This window comes from Puma concolor, chromosome D1, assembly GCF_028749965.1.
Source record: "Puma concolor isolate L17-30 chromosome D1, mPumCon1.1.hap2, whole genome shotgun sequence".
Classification (NCBI taxonomy): domain Eukaryota; kingdom Metazoa; phylum Chordata; class Mammalia; order Carnivora; family Felidae; genus Puma; species Puma concolor.
The window spans coordinates 18,223,260-18,245,218 of record NC_141676.1 but is presented as its reverse complement, the minus strand read 5'-3'; the positions used below and the strand labels follow the sequence as shown (position 1 = coordinate 18,245,218).

The 21,959-nt window shown below is 53.3% G+C and overlaps 1 protein-coding gene across 4 annotated transcripts in view; it reads left to right on the top strand.

Annotated features, from left to right (window-relative positions):
- PRDM11 (PR/SET domain 11) overlaps positions 1–21,959 on the top strand; it is an 85,073-nt gene that overhangs the window by 34,900 nt on the left and 28,214 nt on the right. For 2 of the 4 annotated variants that reach the window (XM_086677613.1, XM_086677611.1), the window contains exons 1-4: positions 496–819; positions 1,429–1,553; positions 1,925–2,028; positions 2,616–2,878. In XM_086677613.1, the coding sequence (XP_086533739.1) occupies positions 1,435–1,553; positions 1,925–2,028; positions 2,616–2,878 (486 nt within the window). In that variant the 5' untranslated portion in view covers positions 496–819; positions 1,429–1,434. Of the gene's footprint in view, positions 1–495; positions 820–1,428; positions 1,554–1,924; positions 2,029–2,615; positions 2,879–21,959 lie in introns of those variants that run through there. The other 2 variants (XM_086677614.1, XM_086677612.1) reach the window with 2 other exon arrangements.

Below are 21,959 nucleotides of genomic sequence, written 5' to 3'. Positions count from 1 at the left end.
CGCGCCGGTCGCCCACCCGCTTCGCTCGCCCGCCACCTCCGCTCCCGGCCACCCCGGACGCCCGCCCGGCGTCCCCCAGCCCGCCGGGCGCTGCACCCCCTGCCGGGCGGGCCCCCGGCCGTCGCCCCTCCCGGGCGCCCGCTGCCTCCCGCTCCCCGCGCGCCCCCCTCCCGGCCGCCAGCCAACTGCGTGCCCCCGGGGCCGGCAAGAAGCCACATGCCCCCGCAAGGAATGCCGGGCCTGGCGGGCGGGGGGCGGCGCTGGGCAGGGCCGGGCCGGGCAGGGCAGGGAGCTCCCCGCCGGGAAGGTTGGTGAGAGGGAGAGAGCGGCCCGCGCCCTCCCCGGCCCCCCGCGCCGCCCCTGCGCCCGGCCGCGGGACCTCACACTTTCCCCGCCGGACACGCGGGAGGGACGCCGCGCGGGGCCGCGGCGGCGGGCGGGGGTGGGGGGGCGGCCTGGGGGCCGGGACGGGGCGGCTCGGCCCGCCCGGGCAGCCCCCGCCCCCTCGGCGCGCCCCCCCGGCCCCGCCGGCTCTGGAGGAGGGGGCAGGCCGTCGTGTTTCCCCGCACCCCTCCCAGCAGCCGCCGGCTTTGGGGCCCCGGTGGGGAGCAGGGGGCTGATTAGCGGAGGAGCAGGGGTGTGGCCAGCGGGGCCCCGGGTAGTGAGTCACACAAGCCGCTTGCCCAGTCCCGGGCCGCGAGCGCGGTCCCAGCCTGAGCCGCGCACCGCCCTGGCCCGAAGAGTGTCCCCGGGCTTGGCATGAGGACCCAGGGGTGCCGAGGGAGGGGCTGAAGCCCGGCGCGGTGGTGGAGGAGGGCGGTAAGCGGCGGGCTGGGGCGACTTCCCTGGAGAGAGCGGGTGGGGCTCGGAGTCAGGGCTGGCTCGCCGGCCCACACCGGGACCCCCAGGCCCCGCCTGTACCTGCTCTGAGCTGGCAAAGCGGGCCTGGCTGCATTCCCTGGCAGCCTCTGGGTGAGGGGCCGCACAGCCAGGCGCTGGGGGCCCGGTTCATCCTCCAGCCCCGCTTGGCCCCAGCTGGACTTGAGTCGATCCCTCCCCTGCCCCCCAGTGCAGACTTTTGTGCGGAGGCTCCTTCCTGTGGATTCCCCATACCCTCTGCCCCTTGGCCTTGGGGTCCGGGCTGCGCTCTCCAGTCCTGCCCCCTGGCCTGAGCTGCCCCTCGTCCTCTGACCCCATGGGGCTGGTGGCTCCAGTCTTCCCCAGGACCAGCCCGGGATAGAAATGGCATTTCCTCTTGGCCGAGCTACAGCTGTTTTTGTTGTCTGTGTTCTCCAGCGCTTCCTCTGGGGATGGCAGGGAGGGTAACCAGACTCCACGGGACCCCCCGCTTGCCCTCTGTGACACTCACCCTTCTTCCCCTGTCTCTTTGATCTTCTTCCTGTGCTGGTCCCGCCTTCGCGTCCCCAGGACAGAATGACTGAGAACATGAAGGAGTGCCTGGCGCAGACCAAGGCGGCCGTGGGGGATATGGTGACCGTGGTGAAGACAGAGGTCTGCTCCCCACTCCGCGACCAGGAGTATGGCCAGCCCTGGTGAGGCCCTGGTGTGGGGACAGGAGAGGGAGAAGTGGGGAGTCGTTGGGCTGGGTTGGTTGGAGGCCCTGGGGAAGAGTTCCCACTCCTGGCCCACCTTCCTGAGCCTGCTCTGGGCAGCTCCTTGGAGCAGAGGGGAGAGCGCAGGCTCTAGAAGGCACGCAAGCAGGGACCCTAGAAGGCCTGGCTGGGTCCAGGTCTCAGATCCTACCTTTTCGCTGTCCCTGCACTGAATGGGCAGCCTGGCTGGGGTTCCTTGGCCCATCCCGCATCCCCGTGGCCTCCTGGCCAGGTCCACGGCTTCTCTGCCCCCCAGCCTCCCGCTCTCTGATGGCTTCTTTGCTTTCTCCACTGGCCCCTGGTCTGGCCAGCTCTAGGAGACCAGACCCCTCGTCCATGGAAGTGGAGCCCAAGAAACTGAAGGGGAAGCGTGAGCTCATCATGCCCAAAAGCTTCCAGCAAGTGGACTTCTGGTGTAAGTGGAGTTCGAGGCTGTTCCTGGGTTGCTCCTCCCTCCCCACCGACTCCCACCCTCCACCCCAGCTCTGCTCAGGGAGTTTGCAGCCGTAACTGACCATAGGCGTTCGCCTGTCACGTATCAGACACGGGTCCCGGATTCAGTTTAGCCTCACCATTAACCACTGAGGTGGCTGTTATGGGTCCCATTTTCCAGGTGAGGACCCCAGGGCTTGGTGAGGGTTAAGCACCCTGCCTCGGGTCCCACAGGCCACAGAGGCATGGTTGCAGTTCAAACCCAGACCCATCTGACTCCAAAGCTGTGCTTGAAACTTGATACAAAGGGAGCTACTGGCTTCCTGCGCACTGGCAGGCGTGTCCTTTGAGCCCCCGGGGAGGGGAATGGGTTATTACCGCTGAAGACTCTGGGGCCCGTGGCTGGCTGGGGCGGAGCCAGGGCCGGGACTCCCGAGTCCCCTGCGGTGGGCTTTTCACGGCCCTGTGCCGTCCTCAGGGTGGGCTTCCCATCAGCCCCTCAGCCTCTGCCATGGAGGTCCTGCCTCCCTGCAGCAACTGAGGCTCTCTTCGCTCTTTCCGTCCCTTCAGTCTGCGAGTCCTGCCAGGAGTACTTTGTGGATGAGTGTCCGAACCACGGTCCCCCAGTGTTTGTGTCCGACACGCCGGTGCCCGTGGGCATCCCAGACAGGGCTGCCCTCACCATCCCACAGGGCATGGAGGTGGTCAAGGAAGCCAGTGGGGAGAATGACGTGCGATGCATAAATGAGGTCATCCCCAAGGGTCACATCTTCGGCCCCTATGAGGGGCAGATCTCCACCCAGGACAAATCGGCTGGCTTCTTCTCGTGGCTGGTGAGTGTCCCCTGGGCTGTGCAGTGGGAGAGGGTGCTAATGAACATGGAAGGAAGCCAGCAGGGGGAGCCATACGCTGGCCCAGCCAGGCCCAAGGGCTTTTTTTCTGCCATCACTCCGGGATGCGTGCATGATGGATCTTGCTACCCCCTGGCCCCGGCTGAGTGGTTGTGCTCCTTGGTGGCCGAGGGCCATGCTAAGGAGCCCGTCAGGCGGTAGTCCGCAGAATCAGTGGTAGGGCTCTAGGGAGCCCGTGGGACCAGCCAGCCGGAGAGAATTCAGGGTGATTTTCTCATGATTCTTCATGTGTGGGTCTGGTAGACCGTTCTGTGAAATGGACCAAGGGTTCACCTCAAGCCCTCCTCCGGAGTGGGTGACTTGGGTCTGGGGGCTGTGGGAATGCAGAGCACGACATTCAGCTAAAAAAGCAGTGATGCCAGGGGCTGGACCGGGTGCCCGAGGCAACGTGGTCCCTGCCCTCGGGGAGTGGACGGTCTGGTGGGGGAGGGACAGGGATTGAACAGGTACGGGCACATGTGATCATTGCTTCTGAAGGAGGGAAGATGAGACATTGTAGTTGCAGAGGGAGACGGTGGAGTTCATGGTGCTGATGGATTTGGGGCCTGGAGCCCAAGTTCATTACGCCAGCCAGCTTTGCTATTTCCTATCTGGTGTGACCTTGGATGAATCATTTCACTTCTCTGTGCCTGTCCTGTAACAGAATAATCATAGTTGACGGTGCGACACGATGGGTCAATACTATAGAGTTCTTAGGACCGCGCCTGCCTTTAGGAAGCATGCAGTGAATATCAGCTATTATTATTGTTGTTGTTGGCCTACTCGAGGGGTTTGGGCGGGATTTCCTCTAGCTGGAGACTTGAAGCATGAGTAGTAGTTAGTGGAAGGGGGGTGGGAGGATGCTGTGTTCACACAGGTCGGCTGAGCGAGAGACGCATCTGGCAGGTCCGTGTGGCGACAGCAATGAGCCTGACAGGCAGAGTGGCAGGAAATCAGCAGGAGAGGGAGTCAGGGGCCAGATCACCCTACATTTCATAAGCCAGGGTAAGCGCATGCTCCTTCTGCGGGCCATGGGAACCTCTGAAGATTGTCGGGCAGAGGCGTTACAGGATGGTTAGGTCAGGTTGCAGAACACAGAATCCGGATGGGTAGGGGCCTTGCTGGGGAGGGGGGGGGGTTTCAGGTCAGAAAAGATGCTGGTTTCAACTTAGGTGCTACACCAGGCACATTTGAGAGAGACTTAGGAGGGAGAATCTCCAGGATTTATTGATGGATGGGATGTGGAGGTAAGGAGGAGGGTATGTAAAGATCTGAAGTGGAAGGGATTATTAGGGACGCCTCTCGAGCGTCCAGCTTGAGCAGAGTTGGAGGAAGGTGGGACCGGTAGAGAAGAGCAGGCTACGGAGTAGGAAGATCGTTTATCAGTCATGAAATAAACCTTTCTCATGGGTCTCGTTTGTGCTAAGCCCTGAACTGGCCTCAGGGATCCAGTGATGGGCCAGATCAGACATCAGTTCTGCCCTCATAGAGCTTATTGTGGGGAAGCCGGAATGAATCAGATAATAAGGTAAATAAATGTAAAGTTATGGCTCAGGTGATGAAGAGGCAGTGAGGCTAGGAGAGAAGGGAACAACCAGAGGAAGTGATGTGGCCAGAGGTCAAGGAAGGCTTCCTGATAGTTGAGGTGTGATTGAAGAAAGAGAATGCCCACCAGATGAACAGGACAGCATGTGTAAAGGCCCTGTGGCGGGCGAGAGTATGGCATGTTTGCGCAACTAGGTCATTGTGCCCGGAGTGGAGCGAACACAGGGGCCTGGAGGGGGAGACGGTCTTGGATGTATAGGGCCCGCTGAGCCAAATTGGGACTTTTGTTCTTTATTTTAAGAACAATGAGAAGTTTATTTATGTTTTGAAAGGGTGACTTTGGCTGCAGGCTGGAGAACAGATTGGGAGCAGGGGGCATGGGTCAAGAATGGATCATTGTCTGAGTCGGGGATGGTGGAGGCTTGGGTTAGGGTGGGGCAGCAACATGAAGAAAGGGTGAACTCGTTTGTGAACTATTTATTTCGGAGATGAGCAGGGTTGACTTGGAAATTGATTGATTGGCCTAAGTAAGGGAGAGGGAATTGGCGAAAACGAGCCCTTCAGTGTCCTGCTCTCAGCAGGTTGGGAAGGTGTCCGTCTCTGAGAAATGGAATATAGGCGGGGCCCGGGTGGAGGGCAAGAGGCAGTTTTAGACTCGATGACTTTGGAGTGACATCAAGGCACCCAGTGGCCATGGCGACTAGGCAGTTAGCGATACGGGTTCGGAGCTTGGAAAGGAGATTCGGAGATGTCACTTCCCGCACCACCTGCACACAGGTATCAGCGGGGCTGGGAGTGCGGAGGGCCGCCCCCAAGGAGAACCGATGGACGAGAGGCGGAGAGGGCCTAGAATGAGCTTTGAGGAACTTCGGTGGTTCAGCCGTCCAGAAGGGGAGCACGATCCTTGCAAGGGAGACTGAGGAAGTGCACCCTGAGAGGCGGGAAGGCCAGAACGGTCAACGCGGTCAAGTGTTTCTGAGAAGCCAGGCAAGAGAAGGACTTGAAATGGTCCACTGGGCTTAGTGCCAGGGAAGTCACCGGCCACTTTAGCAAGACCTGGTACTCCAAGACCGAGGTTCCCGACCTGGGGCGGTTTGCTCCCTTCCTCCCTGCCCTCCCCCCGCCCCCCACCCGGAGGGCATTTGGTAACGTCTGGACACATTTTGGGCCGTCACAGCTTGGGATGGGGGCTATGCTCCTGGCATCTAGAAGGTAGGGGTCAAGGGTGCTGCTAAACCTTTCGTAATGCAGAAGACAGCCTCCTACAACAAAGAGCGATCTGGTCTCGGGGGTCCAGAGTGCTGTGGTGGAGAAGCCCCGTCAGAGCACCACCTGAAGGGAACCTTGTGAGAAGCCGGGTGACCAGCATAGGCACTTCTTAGAAGCTTGATTAGAGATAAGACAAGTGGAAGAGAGACAGGAGATACGAGGGTTGGCTGCCGGCAGGCACGGGGGGCGGGGGACTTTGTTAAGAGAGAGACGTGAACGTCTTTGAAAATCCTGGTGGGAGGGTCCCCCTGAAGAGACGGTTGAATATCGAGCAGAGGTGAGGCGTGATGGACAAGCTCTCCTATCGCCCGAGAACGTTCAGATGGAGACGTTGCATATGGAGGGGCGATGGGTCAACATGTCTTCTGTCACTGGAGGGGTACCCTAGAGGCTCGGAGCAGACGGAGGGAAGTGAGTATAGTAGGCCAAATAACGGCCCCCTCAAGATGGCCGCATCCTCATCCCCGGATCCTGTACGGATGTCATTTTAGAGGCCAAAAGGGACTTTCCAGGCGTAATTCAATTAAGGCGCTTGAGGTGGGGAGATTATCTTGGTTTATCGGGGTGGGCCTCGTGGAATTACAAGCATTTTTATGGGAGGGAGGCAGGAGAGTCAGAGTCAGAAAGACAAGATTGGAAGATGTTATCCTGCTGGCCTTGAAGATAGAAGAAGGAGCCAGGAGCCAAGGGACTGCAGACAGCTTCTAGAAGCTACAAAAGGCAAGGAAGTAGATTCTTCCCTCAAGCCTCCAGAAGGAACTCAGCCCGCTGCCGACGCCTCGATCTTAGGACTTGTGACCTCTGGAACCGTGAGATAATAAACGTGTGGTGTTCGAGAACCACCGTGTCGTGGCAGTTTATTAAGCAGCGCTAGGAACTGAGTGCAGTGTCTGGGGGACGTCTGCTAACACGTGCGGAGCTGTGGAGAGAGCTGGCCTGAGACGGGAGAGCGGCGAAGGTGAGTTCGGGGTGGGGGGGGGGGGTGAGTCGAGCCGGAGATGCCCGTGAGGTGCTCAGGTGAGCCATCCTGGGGCGCACCGACGCACATGGGTCAGCCGAGGACAGAGGCCTGGGTGTAGGGGACACCAAGCGTGTAAACGGACGCAGCTGAGGCCCCGGGAAGGGACAGGCGGCGGGGGACAGGGCTGCAGGGAAGCGTGAGGCCTGAGAGCCGCTGTGTTCGGGCAGCACGGGGGTCTTCGTGTCCTGGGCACAGGCAGTTTGACGGCAGAAGCCACGCTGCTGGGGCCCGAGGCGTGAGTGGGAAGTGAGGAGACGGAGCCAGCAAGGGGGGCTGGCTTGTTTTCAGAAGTCTGGCCGCCTGTGAGCAACGATGGTGCTTAGAGTCTCTAAAGGAGGCAGCTTCCCCAGGTTTGTGGCCTGGCCTGGGTCTAGGGTGTGGAGAAAAGGGGGAAGAAGAGGCAGCCCTGGAGTTTGCAGCCTTGTCTTAGACCAGCTCTAGCAGTCAGGAGTGGGCGTGGCCTGCAGCTCAGGGACCAGGGGCCAGCAGTGTTGCTCCCTTGGATGTTCCTAAGGCCTGGGAGCCTCGAGCTGTGGCATATGGATGGGTGCGGGGAGGGAGTGGTTGGAGGCCGTGGGGCCATGCGGAGGCTTTGTGATCCAGTGAGGTGAGAGGTGTCGAAGGCTTGGGGAGAACAGACGTGCAAAATGGCTCAAGAAAGCAGGACCTGTGTGTGTGTGTGTGTGTGTGTGTGTGTGTGTGTGTGCGCGCGTGCGTGTGTGTCCTCAGTCGGGGCCTCAGTCAGGGAAAAGCCGGAGTGAGGAACAACTGCCAGCTCAGTTGATGGGTTGGTTGAACGGAGGGAGGGCGGAAAAGTGGGGTGAACCACAGCACTGATTTTGGACCAGGATCTGGAAGCCCCACATCCTAAATAAACCGCATTCATTTGTCAAATCCTGTCTCAAAGCCGTACTTGATGTCCTTTCTTGACCTTCTGCCCGCCTTCAGAAGCTCTGGCCCTCATCCAACACAACGCATTTCCGTCCACGACTCCTCAGTGTGTGCAGTGTATTCTGGTAGAAGTAACGATGGGGCTCGTGATGAGCGTGGCTGTTTGCGTTTCTTGAGCACCTATGATGTTTCTGGGCCTGTGCTCAGCACTTTACAGCAGACCTCATTTGATGCTAACGTTACCCCTTGTGAAGTGGGTATTCTACCCATTGTACCAACTGAGAAAACTGAGGCCTGGAGAGGAGAAGTTCTCCTGCACAAAACTAAACAGCTGGTGAGCGGCTGAGCTGGGCTTCCAAGCCAGTAGTCTGGGCTCCGGAACCCACCCTCTTGTTCTTCCGCCTGGCCCTTCTCCGCCTTCCTTATCTCACCTGTTCCTACCTGCTGGCCTTGGTTGACTTTCTTCTCATCCTTTCTGCCCATCACTGGTTCCCTCTCCTTCTCCCCTCAACACAGAGCAAAGCTGGTCCCACCGTGCCCCGTGTGGGGACAGGGCCTGCATTCAGATGGACCCAACGTTCATTTCCACTTTGCATCTCTCCATGGCCCGGCCTCCTCTGCAGGAGTCTTGCCATCACTTCTGGCCGTTTGGGAAAGAACTGCCCTCGTCCTCTGCTTTCTCATCTCACTGGAGACGAGAAACTCCATAAATCATTGCCAGGGTTTCCAGGCTGCCCTCAGACACCGAAGGCCGGAGACGATGCTGCACGTGTGAGGTGTTTGGGAGTGCCGTGCAGCCGTGTGGTTTGGTAAAAGGCCGAAGAAAGAGGAAGCCAGCACAGCGTTTTTATTTACATTTTTCACTTAGAGCCAGTCTTGTTCCAGAAGGGATTTAAGGTAGCCTAGCAGGATACATAAAATATACCATTATAGCATGTTAAAACTGGGAGAGACAGAAGAAAGAAAAACAAGGGTGGAGACCCTCGGCGGAGCCAGGAAGGAGGCTAAAAATGCATACCACAATGACCCGTATATGCACTTTTAGCTATATGGGGTCCGAATCTGGCAGCCGCTGGGAAAAGGCAAGCCTGGTCTGCCACCAGGGCATTCTTTCCATGTCATGAACAGTCCCCAGATAGTTCCTGGGGAGGTCCCCCTTCTGGGTACTGGTACTGGACGGAAGGTTTCCTGGCGGCCCTTAAAGAGAGGACACTGTTTGGTGACATTGCTCACCTGCTGTCATGCAGCCTTTCCACCTGCCAGACCCCTACTGTACTGGCTGGGTGGGGGGGAGCAGAGGTGAAAGGGTATTTCAAGTGTTTTCCGCTTCAAGTTCCATCATAAAATGGAGATTTATTTTGAAACTTGAAATTGGATGTGCAAAAGCTCGTGACACAGCCTCCAAAACAGAATCCGAAAAGCCCTGAGTGATTGGGACAGATGGAAGCGGAAGCAGACGGTTGCAGTGCCTCGAGATGTCAGCGGGAGCAGGCAGGTGTTACCAAGTTTGGGGGAGCTCAGAGAAGGAAAGAATAATGGGCTTGTCCAGGAAGACAAGAAGGGACATTTGAGACAGGTTGCCTTGCGCGTGTGTGTGTGCGCGCGCGCGTGTGTGTATGAGCAGATGCTTTTCATGCTTGTTTGTTAATTTCTATTAACTCTTTATTTTGAAATGTTCAAGCTCTGTAGAAAAGCTGTAAGAATAGTATAATAAACACCCACACACCCAGCATCTAATTCATCCATTGCTAACATTTAATAACAATTGCTTGAATCTCTCTCTCTGTATGCCTACAGGCACACGCACACACATACACACACATTCTGTGTTGTTTTGTTTTGTTTTTCTGACCTTTTTGAGATACGGCTATAGACCTCAGGCTTTTGGGCCATGCATTCCGCATCTCTGCCACTCAACTCCGCCACTGCAGGGCGAAAGCTGCCGTAAACGGTACATAAATGAATGTGTCTGTGCACCAATAAAACTTTATTGATGAACACTGAATGTGCATGTCGTACAATTTCCCTGAAATTGGAATTTCATATAAATTTCCTATAAATGAAATGACATGAAAGAACTTTTTTCAATCATTGAAAAATGCAAAAACCATGCTTAGCTCACAACTGTCTAGAAATGGGGCTGGGGGGCGCCTGGGTGGCTCACTCGGTTAAGCACCTGATTCTTGATCCCAACTCAGATCTTGATCTCAGCTCAGGTCTTGATCTTGGGGTCGTGAGTTCAAGCGCAGCATGGAGCCTACTTAAACAAAACAAAACAAAACAAACAGGTAGGGGGCTGCATTTGAACTACAATCAGTGGTTTGCCAACAGACCCCTGCCCTACATAACCACAATATAATTGTTACATTCAGGAAATTTAACCATGGATACGATACAACACTCTGTCAACTGCAATCCTTATTCAGATTTTCCCAATTGCCCTGGAGAAATGGCCTTTACAGTTTGTCCCCCATCTAGGACCCACTCATGCATTTAATTGTCATGTCTCATTAGTCTCCTTTATTCTATAACAGTTCCCCTGCGTTTTTTTCTTTCAGGATATTGACACTTTTGAGAAGTTCTGGACAGTTGTCAGCAGAATGTTGCACAGTTTAGATGTGTCTGATTGTTTCCTCATGATAGATTCAGATTATAGATTTTTGGCATGAAGGATGTTGTGTCTTTCTCCCTGTAGATAGCAGGAAGCTTGTGAGGTCAGTTTGTCTTATCTTTTACCCGGTGGTTTTAGCGACTGTTGATGATTCTTGCCTTTATTAATTATTATTTTTCTTTTTAATCTTTATTTATTTTGAGAGAGAGACAGAGTGTGAGCAGGGGAGGAGCTGAGGGGAGGGAGACACAGAATCCGAAGCAGGCTCCAGGCCCTGAGCTGTCAGCACAGAGCCCGATGCGGGGCTCGAACTCACGAACCGTGAGATCATGACCTGAGCCGAAGTCGGACACTTAACCGACTGAGCCACCCAGGTGCCCCGCCTTTATCAATTATTCTCCATGGTTTAAAATGATTTGCATCCTACATTCTTTATTTACTATGTGACATCCTTCTGCAAAAAGAAAAAAAAAAGTATTCAACTTTCTCCTCCACCCCATCGCTTGTTTTGGTTATTTTTAGTACTGGTATGGACTCATGAATCCTTTTTTTTTTTTTTTCCTTCAGTGTGTTCCAGTCCATTCCTGTCATTCATTTTGATGTTTCAATTGCCCTAGATTTGGCCAGCGGGAGCCCGTGCAGACGGGCTCCTTTTTCCTATTTTAGTACTTCCCTTACTTTCCAGTGCAAAAAGATGTTCTGGCCATCTCTCCTAAGAGCCCTAATTTGTTTTAGTGGAAATCGTGTTCAGAAATCAAGATCCCTGGGCACTAAGCGCGTGTGTTGCTACTGGGGTCTCCTTGCTTCTAAGCCTGAGCTAGGATTAGAGGAGTGAGTTGCAGGGAGTCAGGGACTGAGGCGACACAGAATCGCCAGCCGCGGGCACAACATGTGCAGAGGTCCAAGGGCACGGGTCATGTGGAGGGGAAAAGGTAACAGGTTAGAGCCGAAGTACAGAGCGTGCTTAGAAGGAAAAGTGGAAGATGATGCCAGAGAGAAGTTGCTTTGCTCATGTTCTGAGATGCTATGCATCTTAAAACACTATCCATTCGGGGCGCCTGGGTGGCGCAGTCGGTTAAGCGTCCGACTTCAGCCAGGTCACGATCTCCCGGTCTGTGAGTTCGAGCCCCGCGTCGGGCTCTGGGCTGATGGCTCAGAGCCTGGAGCCTGTTTCTGATTCTGTGTCTCCCTCTCTCTCTGCCCCTCCCCGGTTCATGCTCTGTCTCTCTCTGTCCCAAAAAAAATAAACGTTAAAAAAAAAAAAAAAAAAATTAAAAAAAAAAAAAACACTATCCATTCAGTATCAGCTTTTCCAGGAATAAAAGTGTGCACCTCAGTCTTAAGATTCCTCTTACTATCAGAAGCGTTAAATGGGCTTGCCTTGTATAACTTTTATAGATGTTGGTTGTTTGGTTATCGAACCACAAAGCAAACCAAAGATTCCCGCCCCCCCCCCCCAAATATGTGATCTGCCGGTGAACCCGCTTTGGCTGGAACTGTCTGTAATTCTCAAGATCTATTATTTTGGGATAAAAGTAGAACATGGAACACTGCTCTGAATAATGCACTGAAGGGCCGCCCGTGTTATTCCAAGTGGCAAGATCTCATTTCTTCTTGTGGATGAGTAATATCCCGTCGTATATCCACACCACATCGTCTTGAGCCCCTTATCTGTCGATGGCCACTTGGGGTCCTTCCACGTCTTGTCTCTTGTAAATCATGCGGCAACTATCTCTTCACATCAGGTGTTTTCATTTCCTTCTGGTAAATGCCCAGGAGTGGGATTGCTGGACCACGGGGTAGTTCTCTTTTTAAGTTTTTGACGACCCTCCATGCTGTTTTTCCATGTTGGCTGCACCTCTGTCCATTCCCAAAGCAATGCACGGGCTCCCTTTTCTCGACTTCCTGGCCAGTCCTTGTCACCTCTCGTCTTTTTGAGCACAGTCCTTCCAACAGGCGTGAGGGGATATCACATTGTGGTTTTGATTTGCATGTCCCCGATGGCTGGTGAAGTCGAGTACCTTTTCCTGTACCTGTCGGTCAGGTGACATTTAATGTTCGTGGGGTCCCAATGTGACCTTAATTTCACTCTAATGTTGTTTAAAAAGGTTTAAGCAGAGAGCTAGAGGAAACATTTCTTACAAGCTTTGAAACAGCTGTAAATCCAACACAGACTTGCAAATATCAAATGAACAGACCTATGCAAACATGCGTAACTCAAATGAGTGAAATCGTCGTTATATGTGCAATGATGTTGTTTATTGAACCGAAATTGCTGTTTCCAGGGTGACCGTGGTAATGACTATAAACACCCAGGTTCTTTGGCGTTTGGTATGTCTGTGCTTTCGTGGGCTGTGTGACAGCTTTATTGTCTTTCTTCGTCTCTGCTTGAAACAGTGGGGAATCCTTCAGTGCAGTTTGATGCCTTGATGTTTCTTACTCTTTTCTTTACCAGAATGCATCCTGTGCTCATCAAGTTGGTGCCTGTTCTTTTCTCACTAGCTCATGGCCAATAGTAATGATCGATGCTACCTGCTCGCCTGTTACAGTGTAGCAGGCTACCTCCAAATTCGGTGTCAGAGAACTGGGGTTGCACCCTTTTTGCGTCAAGCGCCAGACCGTAAATATTTTAGGCTTTGTGGACCTCACGGTGTTTGCCACAGCCACTCGGTTCTGTCACCGTAGCCGGAGAACAGTCAGAGGTGGGGGGTATGCTAGCAGAACTTGTCACGGACACCAAAATTTGAATTCCGGACAACTTTCGCGTGATGAAATCTTCTTTTGATTTATTTTCAACCACTGAGAAGTGGACCGTTCTTAGCTGGTGGGCCATCCAAAACAGGTGGCGGACTGGACTTAGCCTGCAGGGCCAAAGTCTGCCGACCTGTGGCGTAGAACAGCCATCATTTATCCTCGCTCAGGTATCCTGGCTGAACTGTGGGGTCTCATTTATTCTGGCGTGTCTGCCGGTGGACCGTGGGCAGGCTGATTTAGTTGGGCGAGGCTGGTCCTCTCTGCCGCAAGCCACTGGGCCAGATCGTCTCCTCAAGGGGAGCCAGGTCTGCTCCAGGCGTGTTTGTTCTGGGCCCAGACTGAAGGAGCAGGTGCTCTCTGGAGAAGCTCTCCTCCTGGTGAAGGCAGAGGTGGTCCCAGAGGCAAGCCCCACCCCCACCCCCACCCCCCACCTTTCGTAAGCACATTCCCGGTCTTTGCTTGGTGTGCGGTAACATCCCACCGGCCAAATAAGTCATACAGCTGAAGCCAAGGTCAAGGAGCGAAGAAGGACAGGCCACCTGTAAGAGAGAGCCTAGTGCGGAATCACATGGCCAAGGACGATCGAGAAGGACGGAACCGGGGCCAAGAATTCAGTCTACCACAGGTGCCCACCCAGTTACATGCACGGCAGTCTTTGGGCTGGAAATCTCATGGCGATTCCCGTATGTTGATTTTTTGAATGAAAACATTGAATTAAACATTCTTAGAACTTTTAGATCCTGAGAGCGTATCCAAAGACCCTTGTTTGAGAGAGATGAATTTCTAGTAAACCCCCTGACTTTAATAATAGGGAACGTAGGGTTTTTTGGTGTTTGAAAATTCCTTTAGGAGCGGTCTTGTTGGAGCCTGATTCAGCACCCTTAAGCCCCAGTGGGTCCTCAGCAAAAGTTGTGAGGGAGGGTTGGGTGGATAGCAATACCTCTGACAACCCCCGCAACAGGTGCTGTTCTTCGGGCACTAAAGAATTTGTGTGACCTCATTCTGTGCCCTCACAACCTTGCTGTCAGATAAGTACGCTTCAGCCCCCTTTCTACACATTGGGAAACTGGGGCTTCAAGGGCTAAATTCCTGGTCCAAGGCCATACAGCTAATCATGGGGCCAGGACTTCAACACTGGATCTTTTTCTTTTTTTTCTTTTTATTTTTTTACATTTTATTTATTTTTGAGAGAGAGAGAGAGAGACAGAGCACTAGTGGGGGAGGGGCAGAGAGAGAGGGAGACACAGGATCGGAAGCAGGCTCCAGGCTCCGAGCCGTCGGCACAGAGCCCGGCGCAGGGCTCCAACCCACAAACCACGAGATCATGACCTGAGCCAGAGTAGGACGTTCGACCGACTGAGCCACCCAGGCGCCCCCCAGGGAGTACTTTTCAAGCAGATGATATAAGGTGGTTTTCTTTATCTTGTCTGATGGCTGCCCGTGAGCATTTGGTGGACTTCTTACAACCGCGTCATTGAGATACGAGCACATACCGTGCAGCTCGCCCACCCAAAGTGTGTCATTTAATGGTCTTTAGTAATTAACCACTGTTTGCCTCCACTACCGCCAAGAGTTGTGCAACACTCTCATCGCCTCATAGAAGAAACTCCATCTTTAACTGTTACCCCATCTCCTCCTCTCCCACCCCCCCCCCCCCTCCAGCCCTCACTAGTTTACTCTGTCTCTACGGATGTCCCTCTGTCTCTACAGATGTCCCTATTCTGGACCTTCGTATGAACGTGGTCTTTTGTGACTGGCTTCTTGCGCATAGCGTCATGTTTTCAGGGTGCCTCCGGGTTGGGGCAGATTATCACTGCATAGCATGATCCTTCCTTTCACTGGCCTTTCCCCCCCCCCCCCCCCATTGCGCGGATAGGCCACATTTTGTTCATCCGCTCCCCTGTCGATGGACAGTTGGGTCGTTTCCATCGTTGGGCTGTTATGAATGATGCTACCCTAAACATGTGTGCACAAGTCTCTGTGTAGACCTACGTTTTCATGTCCCTTGGGTAATACGTAGGAATGGGACTGCTGGGTCACACGGTAACCCTATGTTTAATCCTTTGAGGATCTGCCGGACCACTTTCCAGAGCAGCAGGACCATTTTACATTCCCACCGGCAGGGTGCGAGGGCTGATTTCTCCACATCCTTGCCCACACTTGCTGTTAGCTGACTTTTTGACTCCAGCCATCCTCATGGGGGTGAAGTGCTCTCTCATGGCAGAGCTTTGGTTTGTTCTCTGCTTTTTTTCTTCCTACCTCTCGTTCATGTCTCTGGTTATTGGGGGGCGAGCCGCCCATGACGGCCGTGCTGGTTGTGCTGTGGACGACCCGGTGGGTGCTTTCAGCTTCCCTCTGCCACGTTAACCTGGAAGATCCTTCACATCTGTAGCGTATTTAAAGTTTGTTTCTGTTGTTTCTATTGAATCTCTCTGGGTGCAGACCCATTCCAATGTGCATTTTTGCTGCCTCCAGGTTGAGCAGATTCTGGGGGGGGGGGGTGGGCTCTCTCCCACTCTTGCCCCAGAGCCCCTCAAGTTAAGGCATAACTAACAGGATTCAGGCCAGCCTCCCGAGGCTGTCAGTCCTTGCCCGAGGGCTCAACCCACTGGTTTTGCCGATAGCCAGATATTATCAAGAAGAGTGAGGCCAAGTGTGTTCAGGGGGTAGTTGGTCCTGAGGCTGGTAACAGGGCCAGGGGGACTTTTACAGGCCGAGCTGAAGGACTTGGGTGGGGACGAGCTTTCTGGGTTGGTTACGGGGCTCCAGACTCCGTCATTTTTCCTTGAGGGTCGTGCATCTTTGGGCTGGAGGCTTGTTGTCTCCGAGCGCTGGTTTTCTTATGCATAAAGTGGGGATGCTGGTTTTCTTATGCATAAAATGGGGATGCACGGTCTATCGGAACATGACCTTATGCGTTGTGAGCCTTGATGCCTGTTGCGTGCAGGTGCACAGCAGGCGAAGAGCAGTTCACAGCTCTATTATCTCCAGTAGCGCCTCGGGGTTCGTGGGGGCGGTGAGTGGAACCATAGTATGTAAAACCTGGATGTGGAATTCGAGATTGTATGTAAACATGCCCCATTTACCACATCTGGGGCCTTTTCTGAAATTTGATAAAAGAGAGTTTTCGAACAAGAAAAGGAAGCACTAATGCTACTATCAGTTAAAAGGGGATGGGGGCAGGTTAGATCCTGGTTCTTGTCCAGCCTGACTTAGGGAGTTGTACTCATGTGTACACCAATATTCACGGAATGCTGTGCCCATTTTAAGGAATCTCCCCTTCCTCTTGCCAAAGTCCATCCGTAGGCACCAGGTTTGGAAGCCGGGGACTGAATAATCTCAGAGGCCTCCTTGCAGCCGAAGTAGTCAGGTCAAGTTCGGGTTCAGTCTGGCCTCTTTTTCACTCTGCCATTTCAGTTTGCTAGACTGGGAAGCAGCTGGAGAAGAGAGCCGACGCTGTCTGCCTCCTGGGGTTCGGGGAGGAGCATCTGAGATGGGCGGAGTGCCTTGTCAACTGTGAATAGCTTCATAAATCATTTTTGTAACCACTTTGCTCTAAGGAGGTGCGGGGCTGAAAATCAGAATGTTTTATGGGTTCCATGGGTTCCTGGAAAGTTGCAAGCAAATCAGGTTTTTGAAAATCTAATCTGGGCAGCAGCCGGTGATGGCACCACTCAGAGGAGCCCAGCAGTGAACCCTTGACTGCGGCAGACCTTCTGCCACCAAGCAGAGTGCTCCCCTCTAGTAAAATGCAGATCTTCACTGGGCAAAGCTGCTCAAACCAGCAGCAACACTGGAAATTCAGAGGGAGCCCCCAGGACATTCCTGGCGGATTCTGATGAGGTCATTAGAGGGCATGAGGTCCATCTCGGTGCGTAAGAGGCGGGCTGTTGTTTGTTTGAATGCGTAAGAGGCGGGCTGTTGTTTGTTTGAATGAACTCCGGCTTCCCCACACATTTCCTTTGTGGCCACAGGCAAATTGCCTGTGAAACGGAACCTCGGTTCCCCGGTCTGCAAATTCCCCGGTCTGCAAAATGGGGGTGATGATCGTAGTAGCTACTTCACAGAGTTGTGAGAACCCATGAAAAGGTGGGGCAAGGGTCCTTTGCACAGTGAAATTGCTTTCTGAATGACAGCCCCTGGCGTTGCGTTGCTGATGTCTTTGTTAATCGTTACCATAGTCAGAAATAGCACTCTGATCCATATCGACCATGCTTGCCCCAGGGGGCCCAAACTCTGGTTTTGTATTATTTTCTGAGGATCTGTCCGCATAGAATCATACAGGCTGAGTTTTAGACGTAATTTTATTTATTTATCTATCTATTTATTTTATTTATTTTTGAGAGAGAGAGAGACAGAGAGAGAGACAGAGAGACAGAGAGTGTGAATGGGGTAGGGGCAGAGAGAGAGGGAGACACAGAATCCGAAGCAGGCTCCAGGCTCTGAGCTGTCAGCACAGAGCCCGACGCGGGGCTCGAACTCACGGACCGTGAGATCATGACCCGAGCTGAAGTTGGATGCTTAACCAAGACGCCCCTAGGCAGAATTTTAGAAGCCGTTTAGGCTAGACTTCCACTCTGGGGAAAATCCTTTCTTTAGTCTTCCTAGTGGTGGGTCATCCATCTTCTCAAATACTTCTGGTAACAAGAGGTTCACCACCTCACGAGGGCGCTCGTTCTGTTGCAGGACTGTCCTGCCTGCATATTCCTTGTGCCCCGTTCAGGCTTGTGCCCCTCCAAGTTGTCCTGGCCCTGCTCCCTCCAAGTGGTGGTCTTTCCCACGTTTGATGATCGCTCTTTCTCTGGCTTCTTCTTTTCCAGGCTAAGGAACCCTCTCACCATGCCGGTCACCCTTCTCTGGTCAGGTCTAGGCTACCAGGGTCCTTCTCATATCACAGTGTTCAGAGCCCGGGTGGTTCCAGGAAGTGCTGGGTTCAGAAGGGCCAAGGAGTTGACCTTGTGGGATAAGGCGAGGGAGGACATTGGGGGACCAGCCTCCTCGGGGGTTGGTCCTGAGCATCTGGCCCTGGCTGGCCATTCCTGGACCATCTCAGTGTCGGCCTGCTCTCTACTGAGGGTGGCCTGGGCTGCTCAGTGACATGTGACACGGTCCACAAATGCTGTGTGACCCTGCCCGCTCCTGCTCCTTCTGCCTAGGACACCCTCACCTGAACAGGGGAGGGGCAGAGAGAGAGGGAGACACAGAATCGGAAACAGGCTCCAGGCTCTGAGCCATCCGCCCAGAGCCCGACGCGGGGCTCGAACTCACGGACCGCGAGATCGTGACCTGGCTGAAGTCGGCTGCTTAACCGACTGCGCCACCCAGGCGCCCCAGTGATATTTGTTAAATGAATGAATGAATGCTTGGTTGGAGAAAACCCTGACTGGTGGCAAAGAGAATGCCGGAAACATCCCTCAGCAAACCTCCAGATCTGAAGCCAGCCTGAGGGGGCCTCCGGCAGTCCCCTCATCCCTCAAAGCTCCCTCCGGGGGCCTCTCTGCCCAATTGAAGGCAGATCACAACAACTCCACGTTAACCCGAAGACCTCTGCAGGCCGAGAAGTAATGGTCACTAACAGTTGGGCTCTTCATTCGGACACCAGAGACGGTGACGACAGTCACGACCGAAATGCTAATAGCGACCCTTTACTGAGTACCTCCCACATCAGCCATTACAGCAGTGCTGCAGGGTTGGGTTGTACCCCATTTTACAGATGTGGAAACTGAGGCAAAGCCAGTAGAGTTGCCTGCCCAAGACCACTCACTTGTAAATGATGAAGCTGAGATTCTAGCTGATCCCTCTGGCTCCAGGGCTCTCACGGCCCACTGGTGCCCCCGTTACTGGCTGCAAGGGCCTTGAGATGCTTTTCTTTTTCCCCCAGGAGGGAGAGGCGAGTCAGAAAATGATAACGTAGGGGGATGAGTACTATGATCACGGGCAGGGTTCTAAGAAATTCCAGGGGGAGGTCCCTGAGGACCGGGGCACCATCTGGGGAGACTCTGGGGGGCGGGGCAGGGAGGGGGAAGCCTGATCTGCGCCTTTTCTCTTTTCGTCTATCTGAGGATTTTAAACCACAAAGGCGGTCCAGTCTCATAGAGAAATAAAGCAAAAGCCTCATCCTGCTTTCCTCTTTTGTCTCCTCTAGAGGTAACCAGAGCTGAGAGCTTGAAATGTATTTCCCAGACTTTCCGTGCACACGCAAACACACGCGCGTGGTGTGCGCTGGGTAACGTGGGGGCAGTTGTGGTCAGGTGGGGGGAGGGGGGAACGTGTGCCGATCTCCACGGTGCAAATGCTCCCACCGTGGCTGCTTTCAAGGTACCGACGTGAAGTCGCTGAACCAGGAGGTGGAAAGAGACGCAGTAGATGTCCGTTTCCCTCAAGAACCCAGGTTATGGTGAAACATAAAAATGATTAGGAAGTGGCAAGCCTTGAATATTTATTACCTTCAAAATAATATTTATCGAAGTGTACATTTCTATCGCTTAATTTCTAACAATGGCTGTGGTTCACGACTGGTTCGTGAAATTCTGGAAAGTCGGTACAAGCCAGCTCCGACACAGCACTCATTCCCTTTTTACTAAAATACTGACATTATATACTTTTTTTTTTCCTTTAATTCACTTTTTAGTTAAAAGGCCCTTCATCCAGGGGCACCTGGGTAGCTCAGTCGGTTGAGCGTCCGACTTCGGCCGAGGTCATGATCTCACGGTTCGTGAGTTCGAGCCCCGCGTCGGGCTCTGTGCTGACAGCTCCGGGCCTGGAGCCTGCTTTGGATTCTGTGTCTCCCTCTCTCTCTGCCCCCGCCCCTGCTCGTGCTCTATCTCTCTCTCTCTCAAAAATAAATAAACATAAAAATTTTTTTTTTTTAAAAGGCTCTTCATCCAATCATTCATTCATTCAACGAATATTCTGCTACGTGCCATGTGCGGTGTTAGCATGTGGGGCCAGGCCACCATTAGGAACGAGATAGCCGTGGGCTTTGTCTTCATTAGCTTGTGGTCTAGCGAGGGACAGAGTTCATAGCCATGCTGACACATAAACGCCGTCGATAACAAAACCGCACCCGGCAATCAGGTCTTTAAAAGGAAGTGACAGGTGAGGTCATAGAATTAGTGCTGTGAGGGACAGGCCTGTGGAGGTCAGGAAGTGGCAGGGGAGAACCTACTTCAGGTTCAGGTCAGGAAAGGCTTCTTCGGAGGAGGTGACAGAAACTGAGACCCAAAGGATAAGAAGGGGCCAGTCGTGCAAAAATCAGTGGGAAAAAGGTACGAAAGAGTATGTTCCTTGGGTGCCATATCTGTAAACTTCACAAACATGCAAAACGGCTCTGTGCGTTGTTTCTAGAAAACTCCTTGTGTAGTGAAAATGGCAAGGCTCCCTACGCGCTTCGGGACGGCGGTTAACCTTGGAGGGTGAATAAGTTGGAGGCAGAGACGGTCTTCAGCTACATCAGGTGTTTTCTTGAAGTGAACCAAGTGGGGACAGATGCGGCTGGGGGTCACTTAGGTTGTCTCCAGCCGACGGGCACGCGGTTTTCAGCTGTGTTCCTCATTATAATTTCCGAATGCTTGAAAAATTTCATGAGTATTAATTTTTTAAGAGTAGGCGGTGAACCCTACCAGTGTCAAGGCTCACTGTGGCTGCAGCTCTTGAAGGGAAGAGGGAGGCCCATGCTGGGGAGGTAGGCGGGGACCAGGTTATACGGGTCTCGAAGACCGTGGCCACGAGTGCAAATCTTAATGTAAGTGTTTACGTGTGTGATACCCGCTGAGTGACGTGATGGGATTTACATCCACAAAGATTGCAGTGGCTGCTCTGAGGAGAAGTAGTGGAGAGTCGAGTCAAGGACGGCATCAGGGAGATTAGTTAGGATCTCCTGTAGCTGTCTGGAAGAGAGCTCATGTCTCCCACCAGCACGGCCATGGGACGCCATAGAGTCAGAGGGGCGGTCTTGACATCTGCTGCCAGGATTTGCTGAGGGATTGGATGGGGGGGCATTGAGAGAGCAAGAGGTGAAAGGTGACTTTCTTTGTCCTTTTTTTTTTTTTTTTTAAACACCGTTTTCAAGGTCTAATTCACACACCATACAGTGTACCATTCACTGTTTTTTGGTGGGAATCGCTTTCTTTTTGAAACCCGCGTGGATGGTGGTTTCAAACACAGCAAAACCTCGGATGGCAAGTAGCTTGTTCTGCGAGTATTCCTCAAGATCGGCAAATGTTCCTAATTCGTTTTAACTTGATAAACAGATGATGTCTGGCGATACGAGTCATATGTGACACGGAACGTCCCATGATCACAACTGAGCCAGTGTTCCTGAAATTCGCTTTGATGTACGAGTGCTTTGGCTTACGAGCATGTTTCTGGAACGAATTATGCTTGTGAACCAAGATTTAGTTGCTGCGATGAGGAAAATAGGGGAGGAACGGGTTTGGGGGTGGGGTCTGGGGGGAGGGTACCTTGGGGGAGGTAAATTTGAGGTGCCTAGGAGATAGGAGATATCCAAGGAAGGGAAGTCACATGGGAAGTCAGGTATTCACACCTGGGTCTTGAGATAAAAATTGTGTGTAGTGAACAAATGAGAGTCTGGAGATAGATGTGAGTATCCAGAGTGAGAGTGTAGGTGAAGAAGGTGTGTGCGGAAGGGGCCGGGGGACTTCTAGTCAGATGCACTGAGAATTCACACTTTGACCAGCCCGACCCTTTTTTCCCCCAAACACTACAACGAGAGTCTAAGAAAAACAAAAAAAGATGAACCCCTCCCCAAGACTAAAGCTCCAAAACGAATGAAGCAATGTTAAAAAGGCAGCCTCTGAATAACCAATGAAGTCACACTAAAATAAAAATTATAGAGTATTCTGAAAATGAATTTAAAATGACCGTTTAGGGACGCCTGGGTGGCTCAGTCGGTGGAGCATCCAACTTCAGCT